The following is a 16,550-nucleotide window of genomic DNA, read 5'->3' on the forward strand; positions in this document are numbered from 1 at the left end:
TTAGGGATAAGTAAAAACTATTTAATTTCAACAATTAAAATGTATATGTCCATGTAATCTTGTGGTATATCAATGAATGTATTCCTTAAAAGAATAATTATTGTTGCCAATCACAGGATGTTTTTTTTATAAAGAATTTGACACTTTTTGAATTCGAGTAGAGTAATGTTTTCGAGCTGCAATATTTAATAAACCTAACAAATGCATCATTGAATTGTGTCGAATGTTACCTTTAAGCTTGTACCTGAGTTCGAATTCGGGGTTAAAAAAAACTTGGTGATTGGAATTCCCATACTTGAGAAGCTCCTAAGCCTCCTCGGCTATGCACAGGACCTGGCAGATTTACCAGCAGGACATGCATGTTATAATTGATGTTGTTACGAGCTACGCAACATGTAGGTCTTAAAATTGAACTAGATTTCATCAGGAACTGTCTATAATTTTAAGCAGGGAAAGGAATCAAAGGAAGTTAATATTTAACATGAACTCCCTTTTGCATATTTTTAATTTCTGAGCTTAAAAATACTTATTAGAAATATATTTGTATCCAATACATCATATGAGAACTCTGCAGTGCAGATCTGTGTATAAAAGTAGAAGGCTTGTCATAATGATTGGTCGTTCTGCTATGAAGATCAAGGTTATCATCATTTAGTATATTTATTTCATCCAATTGAATTCAATCTAAATGCCATTTCAACTAAGTTTTGAGGAGCTGAATCCTGAAAACAAACGTAAATCTCCTTCGCTTGAAATGTCGAGTACATTCGCCCTACAACCCAATAAGTTGTCTTATTCCAATCAAACAGTACGCCGTGCTCCTTTATTGCTACTAGAGTCTTATTAATCACAGATTTATCCATATCTTGCGTTAACATTTTCTTATATCTCACTGTATTTTGCAATAATCTATGAATGACGTGTGCACATCTACTACACTTCGTGAGTAGTTCCGAATTTTTAATCAAATATCTATCTATAGTTGATGAAATTAGAATTCCTTCAAATAGATCTAGATAGACGTAGTGAAATAAGTAATTTTTGTCACCGGAAGTTAATACTTTCGGGGTAATATATTCAGCTTGGTGTAAAAGATTTTCTCGGATATCTGAAATCTCCATTCTACTAAATTGTCTCTCACTCTGAAAATATGATTACTGTATAAGAACATAAAGCTTACATATATTGCTTATTGAAAATAGATTATTTTAAGTTTCCCTACTGCAAGTTTCGCAATTAAAACAGATGCAAATTAATTCGACACAATTAGTGAAAGATATTGAGTATTACTATACTTAAACTTGATATTTGTATCCACACTATCCAAAGAGTTATAATTTTTATAAATTTAATTTCAAATATTACGTTTGTTCGAGCTGAAAATTCCTTTACAAGAACCTCGAAGGATCCTGCACATGTTCCTTTACACAAATCTTCTCAGGAACATGTACAGGCAATCTTAAAGGTTTCTGTGCACGAATTTGGCAAAGGAAACTGCGTCCACGATCCTGCCATGGAACATGTATGCAATCTAAGCTGTAAATGATCATGTACAGTGCGTTTGCACAGTAATCATGCTAGTGGCTTGAGTCTATCGATAGTAAGTCCGCTCTTTAAGGGAACAAAATTAAGGTAACTCTACAACTGTAAGCAACATGAGTTTTCGCAAAGGCTTTCTTTAAAGAAACCAAACGTTTTTCTTTACAGGAACCTGTGCCGGGGTATGTACGGGATCATTCAAATGTCCCTTTGTCGGCGGAAGTTTCTTTATAGGATCACGTACAGTTTTCTTCGCCAAATTTCTGTACAAGAGCCATTGAGATTACGTGAAAAGGTTCGTGTGTATGTTCGTGTACAAGAATATGTGCAGGAACCTTCGAGGTTCCTGTGCAAAAATTTTCTGCTGGCGATTATGGTAAAACCTTCATTTTTATGTTATACTTTAGTTTATCCAGAATGTTTCGAATTGAATCGGAATCACTATGTATGAACTAGAATCACTCAAAATATGAATTCGATTCGGTCAGCGAATTCCGTTGTAGTGAAAAACTGACTCATAATGATACGGAATCGATAAGAATTTAAGCATAATCGTTTAAAATAAATTTGAATCCAACAGTACGAATTCAAGTAGAATGAAGAGTTGATTTAGAATTAAGTGAATTCGTTTGAATCCCTGTCAAAAATTTCAAACTTAAATTTTTCTATCTATCTTAATCGACTTTATTCCAAAATCTGTATCCAATCTAATCAACTTCATCCCAACTTTATTTACGGTCGAAGTTTGAACTAAAGATTTCTATCTCACTGAATCACGACTAATACGATTTTGAGCATCTTAAGAAAGTCATAATAAATTACTGAAGATGTTAGATCATTAATAGAAGCTTCTGGTAGTTTTCTTAAGCCGGACTACTTTTAGATAGCTTGTTTTACCATTGTTTACTTCAAGCCACTCAGCGAATTGAGACATGAAGCAGAGAAATCTAAACAATGAAAGGTCCTATACCCTATATCCTATACCCATGTCGTTAAGGTGTCTTTACGATATCGTAAAGACATCGTCAGAACATATGACGTCTTAACGATATCGTAAAAAACCATAAAGACACGTACATACGACGTCGTTAGCTGTCGTAAAGATGTTGCAACGATGTCGGAAAGATGTCGCCTAATTTTGTGCCCACTGGTTGTGTTTAAATATTTTTAAATTTCAAAGAAATCAAACTGAAAGAATTAAAATTGCTACAATACTCAATTTTCTTAAAAGGGAGATTTTGCGTAGCGTTTCGTAGCATACGGTAAACGCTAAAGTCACGCGATCACGTTTCTGTGCATGCTCTGCCCAGATAACAAACATGCCTAGTACATTAACGGACTGATTGGGCGGCAGACAGCGTACCAGCGATAACGCGTCGCTTGGTCGTTATGAATAAGCGGCAGACCAAAGTGCGGGCACAATGTGCGGCCCTCTTCAATCGCGCGTGCAAAGGCTGTTGAAGACCGTTATGCGCACGACGATCGATGAACGATATGCCCACCATAGTCGGAATCAATATTCTCGAAACTGAAAATCTTCTACCGACGGCAGATTCAACTATGACTTCCCGCAATTCCCTGCACGTCCTCCTAAATCCCAAGATGGCCGTTTCGACAAAATCAACACTATCAAGAGCCGGTTGAAAATAGTTTTTTTTTGCTAAAAAATCGGTCTGTTTTTGTGAAAAACTATCGAAAAAGATGTGCGAAACACTCTTTCGGAACATCTGATAAAAAGTTCGACTCCTCTGCTTATCGACATCGTCTAAAAGGCATGAAAGCGTGTCTCGATTTTTTGATTGAAGGATTTGCATTCGCGAGTTTGACTCTTCCGAGACTCTAAGAAATAGAAGAATTTTCTGAACTTCCAGAATAAAAATCAAAATAAACGTATTTCTTTGAAAATATATAGCTATTTTTAATTTATGCACCTCAAACTAATATGTTTAAACATAACTGTAATTATAATTACAGGAATCCATTCATTGGCATTTCGAGCTTCCATATAGCCGGGCTATAGCCGACAAATTGGCCGCCAGACGATCGGGCGGGCAATATTGCCAGCAATAGCGCTTAAACCCAGCTACTCATGTGCTTGAACATCGGTCCTGTGAATTGGACTGCGTGCCAGCGCATAGGGTAGCATGGTGCTGACTTTTTGTTACATGGGCGTGTTCCGCTATTCGATGTTCGTTAGTGTCTCATTTAGCGTTTACCGTATCTTGCGAAATGCTATGCAAAATCTTCCTGATAATTCAACGGTCATTATGAGATTTTGACCTTAACGATATCGTTATTACGTCGCATAATCTGACGATGTCTTTAAAATATCGGAAAGACACTTTTAAAAAATGAATGTAGGATATCGTAAAGTTGTTATAAGGATGTCGTAACCCTGTCGTAAAGGCGTCGCAAAAATTTGTGCCTATTGGGTTTATTATCAAAATAAAAAAATGTTGTTATGATACTGAAAATGTTCCTTTTTCTATTAAATAGTATAATTTTTTTTTAAATAATTGAAAATATGCACTTCAGATGATTTTCTGAACCATGTATATACTACTTGTGGTTATAATACAGGGTAAAGGTGGATCAAAGGAGTGTATCCTTATTTACTTAGCCCCGGTGAAACCGAATAAGACAGAAATACCAGATTGGCTCGTTTTTCATTCCTAACTTCAAAAAACACCCGTAAAAATCCGGATTTCCGCCAAATTCGAATAAAGTTGATAATAATGTATGTTTCTAAGTTTCTGCCTCATACCCATCGAGTGGCCTTAGTCTCAATGGTATGCCGTTAAAGAGTAGAAACCCACCAACAAGCTGACCCCAAACGTTGGTAAAGTAGCGATTCCTCCTCTTCGGTAACCGATCCGGTTAGTATCCACGATGTATGATGTTTAAATTCTGCGATAAAGCTTCTAGATCGTCTGGCATGTTGCTACTGGAGAAAATATAGGTCGCTGCACGTTTGCGACTGCGGTACTAAGTTCTTGAAGCACCTTCCCCTAGTAACGTTGGTACGATGAAGATAACAGTTCGGACGTAAGGATTGGTTCATATCGTTTGGTATGTTAGAAAGCGTCGTTAAAAGACCGTTCCTAGCTGGATTTAACAGCGTCTTTTTGAAATGACGAGCCGAGTAGCACTATGTGCTGTGTGACCCCAACAATTTCGGTGTTGTCTTGGTTGCTTGAGGTGAGGGTTAAAACACGAGTCAATATGATATTTTTTACTTCGGATTCAGATTCAGCGGGTCCAAATACATAAGAATAAACTGCTCTGGTCGGCCGGTCAGATCACTTTTTTCTAATTTGGCGGAAAACCGCCTTTTACGGGTGTTTTTTAGGCTAGGATTAAAACACGAGCCAACTTGATATCTCTGACTTTCCATTAGAAAATGATTGAAGGCGAAAAAGGTGTATCAGGCTACCGAGAGAACTTTCGAATTAACACGCGTGTCTGTAAAGGCGTATCAGCTCATCAGCGCATCCTGTCAATGGTTTGAATTAATTAATGGAAAGCTTCCGATTAAACCTCTCATAGAATAATCATTTATCTGTTGAAAAGCTTAAATGTTCATCGGCACGTAGTGAGATGCATAGAGTGTTTGATGCCCTTTTGAAAAATATGTCTGGAAAATATCGTGTGACAAAGAACAACGTCTCCTGCTAGTGGGGAATCTTTTAGGACATCATAAGCCCTTTGTTCCTTTGCATTATACTTCCGCCTCTATCTGTATCATCTAGAGGCACACAGGAAAGACAACTGGCGCTGTCGAAGACGTTAAGCTTATGGATATTATTGTTATTAGGCATCTTGGCACTTGAAAGCTACACATACCCAGGCGTGCCCCAAAACTACATTCAGGACGTAACATTAGTGAAGGACTCATTTGGAGTAATTCGTTTAATGAACAACAAGCTGACGGCTCTTCCTATGGCCACGCTGAAGATCATGCATATGCATAATAGCTTGAATATGAAATTGTCCGTTCCGCGACTATACACCTCATGCCGTCAAGGCAAACGCGGACTTCTGAAACTCAAAAATTTTCATAACCGAATTTTTCTAAGTAAAGCTTACATGGTTGCAAATAGCAGATATCCTTTCATAAAAATAACCAGAAAGCACGAGATGATCGGCAAAAGAGCGTTTCTTTACAAAGCCGCGAAGCAGGCGACCGAGGCCCTTGGCTTGAATTTTAGCATCAGAAGTAAGGAAAGTACATTGATATATCTAAATACCTCACTTCTAAAAACCGCAGTAAATGAAGCGGAGGTAAAAATTCCGCCAACAGCTACTCAACAAGAAAATGAACAGGACCTTTCCTAAAAATTCAGAAGATTAGAAATTTCACCAAAAGTTACTCGACAAGAAAATGACCAGAAACTTTCCTAGAAATGTAGATTAGGTCTTATTGAATCAGCAAGCTTTTGCTTTTATCTGATCATCAGGACTTAATTCAGGTACAAAATAATTCAATGTCGTATATTAGAACGTTGTTATGTCTACCTAAGTATACCGTGGCAGATTTTACGTCGAAAAGTTTTTAGAGATAGGTGCATGGCGTGTCATGCACACGATGAGTACCTAAAACACACACTATCCGGCTGTCCGACGCACGCGGGTTCGACGTATCTCTACAAACATAATGCGGCCATAAGAGTGGTTTATTACCAACTTTATTGCTCTTATAGTGTTGGTAGCGATCCTGCTCTTCCGAACGCTCCGAGGGAGATAAAGTCAATTGTCCAACATGAGAAGTGGCCAATTTTCTGGAACTACGACTTTCGGAGAGCAGTTTCCATTGCACACTCTAAGCCTGATTTCGCGGGGTAAGACTTCGCGAAACGAATTATATTCGTGATCGAATTCTCGGCTTCGGCCGACCACCCTATCACTGCTAAAGAAATAAGGAACCAAGAATTTAAAAGGCAGCTACAAAAACTGTATCCTAAATATACGGTTAAAGTAATTATCCTTATGATCGGTGCTCTCGAATATGTGAAACTACCACTGGTTTGTAACCTTATAGCCCTACCCTCGTGCCAAAAATATGACAAAAATATGGGATATGGATGCAGGAAGTTGTCATCATTGGGTCGCTTCATGTCCTCAAGACACACGAGGTCTGTCGTTGTGATTTCATCGTGCTCTGTGGCCACCCACCTGACGGTCGTGAGACGTAGCCACATGTGTAATTTATGGAGGTTCCACTGGAAGCCGGTGTCATTTTCATAGATGTCAGTTGTTCTCAGTGGGACCCTGCGGTGGTAGTGTAACCATTTTTTTTATATATATCAGTGAAGCAAAATCATACGACATAAAAATTTATTCGTAATGGTATGGAATCATGTAGATACAAATATCAGATTCTTTTAATAATCATAAGTTAAGTAAAAATGTATACTAGAACACTCTTACTAACTCTGTATAAATCCAGATCTGAGTCACTGTCATCAGAGTAATTCGATGCGACGTTGATCATTTCTCTTGTTGCTCGTCTGCCAAGTATCGGTGCTGCTTCATCACTTAATTCACTCACGGCTTCCGTTGCTTGACTTGAAGAGTCTTCGGATGTTTGAAATGAATACACTAAAAAATAAAAAAATTGTTTGAAGATTTTCATTTTATTCCATAATATATCACATTTGAATCGTCTCTTCCTTGTGATTACAGAATATATTTTATATTACCCCGCAAAAGTCGTTTGGAAATCGAAAAAGTGACCAATCGCTTTCGAGTCGCTATTATTGTGTTTAAAAATCTCTGAAGTACATTTATAGGGCATGTGTACACTGTATTTAGTTAAATAAAGTCTTAACAAATAATTTTTTATAATGAAAAACTTTAAACGGTAGCACATTTTCGCGTGCCTAGAGCGCGCGAATGTTCTTTCTTTCACTTCGTGCTCGATGACGAATTTATCTCGCACTCGATTATATATTTAACTCGAGCTCTGCACTCGGTCTTGGTATTTTTCCCATAATCGTGCACAGACCTTTAAAAAATAAAGCTCAAAACATTTACGACTGTAATTTTGTGATTGAGAATTCTTTTTAGTTATAAGAGTTTGGCTCGCAAGTTTGAGCGCACCTAGGGCGCGCAACTTATTCACGACATCGTAAAGACACAATAGCGACATGGCCATAGGATATCGTAAAGTTGTCGTAAAGATGTCGTGAAGATGTCGTTGCGATATAAAAAAAGCCCAAAATTTTGTGCCCATTAGAATTGTCGAGTAATGGAAGGAATTATGGGATTTGTGACTTGCGCATATGAAATTCATATGATTTATGGTCGATACGGGGACCTATCTTTAAATCCGAAACAAGGAAAACGATCCCGCAGATATGGCAGAGTGGGGAGTAAATTCTATCTAAATCTCGAATCTTCAATTTGTTCTTTGTTATTAATATTTTAATTTTATAATTTTTGAAAGAATAAAGATCATCAATTATAATTGATCCACATTATAAATCATAAACCAAACTTTTAAATTTAAATTTAAAAGAGGAAACAGAACGCACGTTCCGCTTCCTATTAAGGGCGAAGCTACGCGTATTTAGCCTTTAATAGAAAGCGTAACGTGCGTTCTGTTTGTTCTCATCTTCTCATCGTGCATCCATGCTGTTAGGATTTCTTTGCGAGATCGTAAAAACATCGTCAGATCATACGACGCCTTTACGATATCTTAAGACACCTTAACGACATAGGCACAGGATGCACTGGGATAACAGCTTTCAAAATTTTGCATGTTGGTTAAGGTCATTTGTGCCTTCGTATATGGGCTATGATAAACTACAGTGTTTCCTTTCTGATCACCTATCATCTCAAGATTCAATTGATGTCCATTAGCTGTGCTTTATTCGCTTAAGTGAACTTATAATTAATACCGTGATTTACATTTATTTCCATACTACTTGGTTTCAAATTTAAATTTTTCCGTGTTTTGATCTACATGTGTGACTCTCGGGAACATATTCATTGATGCACATTACCATTTGTAGTATTTAAGACTTATGGAGCCTCATATCTAGTGCAAAAACCAAGTTGTCTTCTTGTCTATTTTTCGGATTTTAAATAGATATCAGGGTTTTGTGAAAAAATGTTAAACCAATGATAACGTACTGCATGGATGGCTGATAATTTAAAAAAATGAATACAAATTTAAAATTCGCATTTTTGTCGCACTCTTTAGAAAGCTTGTAAATAACCCAGTGGACACAAAACTTAGCAACTTCATTACGACATCGTTACAAGATCTTCACGACATCCTATGTTCATAACGTTACGATATCTTTACGATGTCTTAATAAAAAAACACTGATACCATTGGCGGTTTGCATGCTACCATAATCGATCACAATGCAGTGAAGAATAGGTAAAGTGCGTGCGTAATGCGTCTCATATTGCCATCACGGCGTACTGCACGTATGGCTGCATATGGCAGCCTCTCTGCGACGCACATGTGCGTCCATCCTTCCAATAATTAATAAATAATTCTGTAATAATGATCTAATTAGATCCTAGGTATTGCTAATTTATCAAAATTTAAAAACTATTAGTCTGTCTTTTAACGGAACAAAAATGTGAAAAATGTATATATGTGTGTATGTATGTTGGGAGGGGGGGGGGGGGGTGTTTATGTGTATTTATTTATATTTTTTCCAAATTAAAAACAAAATCAAAGTCAAAGTCTTTCTTATTGTTTTCTGCTGCTCAATCATCATAAGAATCGATGACTTTCTGGAATTCTGGAACCAGAGGAGCTACATTGCGAGGTGTAGCTGCTCTGTGGAACTCACGAACTCTGGTCTGCGGAATCTTAACTAAGAAACAATCCTTTAAGGCGGTAATAGTAAAGTACCCAGTAATATCGAGGGTGCGAGTTCTCACGCTCCTAATACCCCGGCAAGCCTTCCTCAGTTCAGGCGAACTTGCCGGAGTCACAAATGAAATATCTTAACGGAGACTTTGGGACTCCGGTTCGAATGCCGTAATATGTACCCAGATAGCAAACGTGCGCGGCACGTTACTCGTACGGCATGCGAAGCACGCGGTGTATGCAGGGTGCGAGGCAAATGGGTCGCACTTTGTGAGGGGAACGTACGTGCGAGGCATATGCGACGCACTTTGTGAGAGGCATGATGTGCGGCGCACATGTGCCGCACATTGTAAGAGGCATTATTTAAACATAATTGTTCAGATTGCACATAATTTATCTCCTTTTCTTTCATCATTCAAGTAGCTTAAGCGAATTAATTGGACTACGATTCCACGATCGGTTTCTGAGTAGTCTGTTGCTAACGGCGAACGAGTGTGCTCATTACCTCTCTTGTAAACCACACTCAAAGTCGCAATTAATTAAACCATCAATGTTAACAATAGTATGTAAACCAAGCGCAATACAGTGATTAATATTTTAGTAAAGTGATGTGTTCTCAATTTTCTTTCTTTTGAATCCCATACCTCTGACCTTCTTACAAAGCTTTCTCCAATACCAAAAATACATCTTATTAGTGCTCTATAATTTAAATAAACTTAAAATTATAGACAAAATTGGTCCTTCGAGCCGGATTAAATAAACTTATTGCAAATTAATCGCGTAATTTTATAGTGGATTACAGTAATCATCTGTTCGTTCCCTTTTTTCACAAGCTTACAGTTGAGGTAATAGAAACATAAGTCCTGTATCACATTGTTCAGAAACTTCCTTCAAGCATTTACCCTCGCTCCATCTTTCAAAATTCAGTGGTGAGCAACTCGAATGGGAAACCTTTGAGATATGTTCAAATCAATGGTTCACTATACTAGTATTTCAGATGTTTAGAAACTTTATTATTTAAAAAATTCACTTCAGGGTAAGGCTGCAGATCGTTAAAAAAATATGTCAATTAGCAGCGCTAATTATAAAGAAGCTTGGACCACGCTAGTTAGGCTTTATAACAACAAACGCGTTATCCTTGCGGCTCATATACGTATGCTGCTCTCCTGTCCTTCAGCTTCAAAAAAATCAGTTGACGAAATCTTACGTCTTCTGCACACCACGAATGAATCCATTCGTGCGTTTTGATTTATAAGTAGACCCGTAGATCATTGGGATGATTGGTTTGTTAATTTGCTGGTTTATAAGTTATATCCTCAAACTCGCGAGGACTGGGAAACGTCCTTGAAAGACCCGGAAGACTTCCCTACGTTTGGGTAGTTATCAACTTTTCTTAAAAATCAAGTTAGAGCTTTAGAATCTGCTCGGCCAAACGACTGCTCATCTACTTCGTCGTCGGCAAAAAAACTCGATCAATACTTCCTTGACAAAAATCTAAGAAACAGAATTTATCGGTTAATTCAACGTCGTCTGAAAAGCAAAATAAACCTTCGAATTCTTGTTCCATTCGTCAGGGCTCTCACTCCATATCATACTGTCCATGATTTAAGGGGCTTGGTGCTTCCAAGCGCATAGAGAATGCACAACGCTTAGGACTTTGTTTTAACTGTTTATGTGGAAACTATGATTCCAATGCATGCCTTTCAAATAAACAATGCTTTGTGTGTTCAGAGAAGCATCATACTTTTGTGCATGAAGACACTCAGAAAAAAAGGAACAGGTGGTAAAAACCGATTTAACCAAAGAACAACCATCTTCTTCAGGTTGCTCTAGATCGGCCATTAAATCTTCTGCTTCTTTCAATCATCTGACTTCCAAACCTGAGCGCAATAATACAAAGAGCATTTTTGCAACAGCTTATATAAAACTGAGTTACTTTAATGGAAACTCAATTCTTGTTAAGGGCTTTCTTGATTCTGTGTCTGAACGCTCATTTATCACTGAACGTGTAGTTCAATTGGATACTCCGGAACAACACTGTCATATCTCTGTAACTGGGATGGGAGATTCGCCACAGGGATCTTCTAGTTAACAGGCTGATCTGTTACTAAGATCGCCTCGAGACTCACAGTTCGAACTTCCAATGCAAGCTTTAGTCATGAAGTCTCTTATCCACTTGCTTCCGAAAAAGAGATTTGAGATTAGGGACTGGCCTCACTTAAGAAACCTTGAGCTCGCTGACCTGGACTATCATCGACAAGTACGTGTCGACTGTTTGATAGTGGTTGATCTCTTCGGACATATTCTACGTGAGGGCCTAAAGCAAGATCCATTACACAGTCCCACTGCACTCAATACATGTTTCGACTGGGTTGTGATTGGTCGTTCTGTAGATCATCAAGAAGATAATACTTTCGAGTCTGCCAATGTTCTTCATGCTGTAGAAAACTACTCTCTCAGCAATCAATTGCGACTTTTCTGGGAATTAGAAGAATTTCCAAAAAGAACCTTCTTAAGGCCAGAAGAGCAGCATTGTAAACTCTTATTCAAAAATAACTAATATAGGAACTCCACAGGTCGATATGTTGTACGATTGCCCTTATCAGGGTCTCCAAATGACTTAGGAGAGTCTCGCCGTACAGCAGTTTTGGTCTTCCTACGGAACGAGAAACGATTCTTAAGAGATCCTCAGACCAAAGAAGTCTTCAACAAATTCATGATAGAATACCTTACTTTAGATCAAATGGGGCCAGTAAACAACCAAGATCTCCAGATTAAGAACTATTACTATCTGCCTTATCATGTAATCTTTAAAAAAATGATCCGTCTGCAAAGATAAGAGTTATATTCAATGGATCTTCCGTCGTCCAAATATCTGAAAGTACTTCTAGTCGGTAAAAGAAGTAGTAAAGAACTCCCATGAGAATTTTGAGTATGACCGCCTTCACCAATACCCCTCCAGAAGTCATTTGTCGAGAGGCTACCAGGTTTGGCGTGTCTGGTCTGCTAGTAAGCTGGATAGGAAGCATGCTACGCCGAAGACCACTCGAAGGCAGATGGGGCGAAGGCCCGGTCAAGGGGATGCTTACATAGGGCCCTGTCACCCCTCATGTGGTACGTTGTAGCGGACGTTCTCCTTCATAGGCTAAACAAAAAAGTTTATTATATCCAAAAACACACAGGTGACTTTGTAATCCTATTCCATCTGAGTCAATTTGTGAAAATTATTGGGTCTGACAAGTTCGGCGCTGCGCATCGTCCGGGCAATTTAACGAGAAATTACAAGTTGTCAAAAGTTGACGCCCAGCATTTTGTGGTGAGAGGCTGACGACTTCATACTCGGTTAAATATGTGGAAATAATTCTAGATAGAAAACTGAACTGGGCTAAGCATTTTGAAGCCCAATTTAGGAAGTATTTTTATGACATTTTGAATGTGCAGAAGAGCCTTTGGTTTGACGTTTTGTTTGGGGCCTAAAATACTGGAATGGCCTGAATCTGCTGTCCTTAAACCACGTCTCCTATACGCTGTGGACAGGTTGGGACAACTGCAAACGCTAGTATTTAGGGGTGTGACGGGAGCAATGAGAAATACGCCCACAGCGGCGAATGGATTTATGCTATGTGAAGACCCCTCATAAAACGCTTCAACCTTTTATGTTTTGAGAGTGTAAACGCAAGCAATTTGCCAAAATTTAGAAGTTTATTTTCCAAAAATGTTTTGGTCTAATTTGGCAAATACATAGTTTCTATTAAAATAAATTGTTTATAACGCTGCAACTTAAAAGCCGAGAATTTTACAAAAAGAGTAACAAGGACAAAAGTTAGTTTTTTCGTTGATTTGTTATTAATTTCTCCAATCTAGAATCAAATTCTTTAACTTACAAAATAAAAACAAGACAATTTAATTTTTGAGAAGAAACTTTCTCATGCGTCGTAGTGCTACCTGATTATTTATTTACACTACATGTCAAATTGTCTGAAAAATGTTGCATTACATAGATTTTTTCCTTAGAATCGAACGCTGTAATTAGTTGTTTTTTTTTTTTTGTTATATCCCACAAATTAGAAATAACTACTTAAACCATTTTTGGTTAAATAGTTAAAAAGCAAATTTTTTACGTAAAATCAACCCTCGGCCGAAAAAAAATTTTTTGCACAAAATAATATTTTTCAATTGTTTGACCAAAAATGATTTAAGCAATCTACTTGATTGGTTACGCAAAGTCAGCCTTGCAGCTAGTTGTCTAATTCGCAGTCCTCACCCAGATTGTTTTTACGCGACCATGCTGTTTTTAGCTGCAGCACAACGCCAAGATTTTTTACCGTGTTTTCAGCGTAAATGATTAGCCAAGTGGATTGAGCGGTTAGCAATAAGTTGCGCTGGTTTAAATCAGGCCTGCCTTACCCTCTCTGAGCAGACCTGATCTATAGTCTAGAATATAATAGTTCTAATACCCGCAGCGTATGTCCGATTTTTCAGAACATAAAAAGCGTGCGAATAATATAATTTGTGATAGTGTGTTATGTTAAAATAAATATATAAGTTAAATATAATAATTATATAAATTTAAAAAAGAATTTATTAATTTTTTTATTACTATAAATTCCTAGCTTGACAGTCTGTGAATCCTTCATTGACTGTCTTCGATACTTTGACGTCGGTGATATTTTTTTGATGTAGTCTAGCAGTCGTTTTTTCACTATCCTGGACGAAATCTAAGCAGTCTTAATATATTTCTTCAAGCACTATTTGCACAATTTTCATATACGACATTTTTCAATTTGCAAATACTTTAAAACCTATCATAAAGTCATAGACGCGTTCAATGAAAATGTCGACCCTTTTTTAGCGTCCTGTTGCATTTGCCAATCATTCGGATAAGACAGATGCAGATTTCACCGACAGTGCATTTTTGTAGTAGGATCCAGTACGGTGGAGCATTCCCAGGGGACTCAAAATTTGGATACGGCTTAGCGACATCGTTACGAAATCTTTAGAAGTTTACGAAATATTACGAACATGACGTTAAGGTGTCTTTACGAAAGACAAGTTTGCGTTCGCGACGTCTCCACGATATCGTTACGACATCTTTATGACAACTTTACGATATCCTACGTATATGTTATTATAGTGTCTTTACGATAACGTAAAGACATCGTCAGATCATACGACGTATTTAGGATATATTTAGGTTAGGCTTCAAAGAAGCTTTAAGCTGAACCTCACCCTTTGGGTTCTCACATTATATCTGATCGTAAGATTGTCTTAAAGATATCGTAAAGACGTCGCCAAATTTTCTGCCAACTAGGTTGAGAATCGTGTTGACGGAGCATTTTTCACATTAGACAAAAGGTCGGCACTCCAAAACACAAACGAACACTAATGGCAGTTATAAAAAAAATGTATTAGTTTTCTCTTCCTCATTCTTTTACATATTCAGCGGATTTACACGATCATAAATTTGAGCACTGCAAAAACAGATTACTTGTACCAAGTGAATTTTACTAGGCTAAAGTAATTGAATATCCTAGTTATGGAAATGCGAATTGATGAGAATAAATGTATTTTAAAGTCAAGCAAATGTTTTTAGGTTCCAAAAACTATTTCCAAGGTCAAGTTTTTTACAGTTGACGCAAATAAATATCGCGCCGATTCAAATAAATATTCTCTCAGCCTAAAACGACATAGAATATCATAAAGTTGTCGTACAGATGCCGTAACAATATCAAAAAGACATCAAATTTTGTGCCCACTGGAATTATTCTTATTTAGTTTGAACAATTTACATAATTTCATATCTTAACGATGGAAACATGGATATTGAATTCATAAATATATATTTGTTTAAAAAGAAGTAAGTATTCAGTTAAAACAAATTACACAAACATTAAATTATAAAATATTTATTCATTCCAGTTAAATGAAATACATTGAATGAAATACATCATACATTGAAAGAAATGTATGACAAATGATATGATTCCATACTTCAAGTATAATGAACTAGTCTAGATAAAGTATCGCTAAAGCATGCTTGAAGTATTTCTGAAGTAACTATGAAGTATAGATAAAGTATGAGATATATTTGAGCTATACTTAAGCATACTTCAAGAATATTCCACACTGTAAAAAATGGTTTTGGAAATTTTTTCCAAAAAATATCGAAGCAAAGTACTCAGAAATTAAACATGTTTACTTAACAAAACTCACACAAGCAATATGAATGTTTTCAAGTTTTCCATAAGATTAATTGTGGTTCAATATCACGTATAGCCAGGTCATTACATTAAAGTTCTCTTAGTAGAGTGCGGAGGAATATTCTATCTTTGCCGGCTTCCGTAATGCACATGTACTCTGCCTCCGTTGATGACAATGCTACGGTTCTTTGTTTACGTGAGCTCCAGGACACAGCGCCTCCAGATACGATAAAAGAGTATCCCAAATAGGATCTTCTGTCTAGATAAGAGTTGTCCAAATCGGCGTCTGCATATCCAATTATCCTTCAAATGTCTCTTCTGAAGATAAGCTTCTTTTTGAGTGTTTCTTAAGGATAGCGTAACACTCGCTTTACCGCCTTTGAGTGACATTGGGCATCACAACTCCTAAAGTGGCTTAGCATGTTTATTGTGTGCGCTATATCTAATTGTGTCGCTACTGCAATGATTAACGGGACTTATTAGACTGGCGAAACAGGATTCCATTTTAAATTATTAATTTAAATTTAAATAAATAATTTAAATTTAAACAAAAAAGGAGAGAACAACAGAGAAAAATTTCAGTGACACTCAGTGTGGACTCTCGCTGCATTCTCATCAATTCTCGTAAAACTCAAGGCGCAGTTAGCCTGGGACGCGTCAAATGGCGCATCGAAATGCTCGTAAATCATGATCCTTTGATTGTTATGAGATGCAGGTCAGTTACAAATACTTAAAAGTATGAAAGCATGAATTGATTCAATTTTAATTAACAGAATTAGCTTATTAATATAACTGGAAGAAAGTGAAAGCAAGATTAATGAAAATCGGTTAATATTTGCAGTAATAATAGAAATTTTAAAGTGCACATGACAGTATAGCCAGATATGTCGTAGCGTTTCGAACCATGCGGAACGAACTAGACTTTTATTGACAAGAGATACATGCCGGTTATGAAACAGAAAATTTGAAAGGATGACTGG

The 16,550-nt window shown here is 37.1% G+C and overlaps 1 protein-coding gene across 6 annotated transcripts in view; it reads right to left on the reverse strand.

Moving 5' to 3' along the window:
- Positions 1-490: 490 nt before the first annotated feature.
- Positions 491-16,550, reverse strand: part of LOC117176187 (protein inturned) — a 270,462-nt gene continuing 254,402 nt past the window's right edge. For all 6 annotated transcript variants that reach the window (XM_033366290.1, XM_033366294.1, XM_033366291.1 and 3 more), the window contains 2 exons: positions 6,971-7,137; positions 491-1,142 (listed from right to left, as the gene is read on the reverse strand). In XM_033366290.1, the coding sequence (XP_033222181.1) occupies positions 666-1,142; positions 6,971-7,137 (644 nt within the window). In that variant the 3' untranslated portion in view covers positions 491-665. The remainder of the gene's footprint in view (positions 1,143-6,970; positions 7,138-16,550) is intronic.

Source organism: Belonocnema kinseyi, chromosome 7 (assembly GCF_010883055.1).
Source record: "Belonocnema kinseyi isolate 2016_QV_RU_SX_M_011 chromosome 7, B_treatae_v1, whole genome shotgun sequence".
Classification (NCBI taxonomy): Eukaryota; Metazoa; Arthropoda; class Insecta; order Hymenoptera; family Cynipidae; genus Belonocnema; species Belonocnema kinseyi.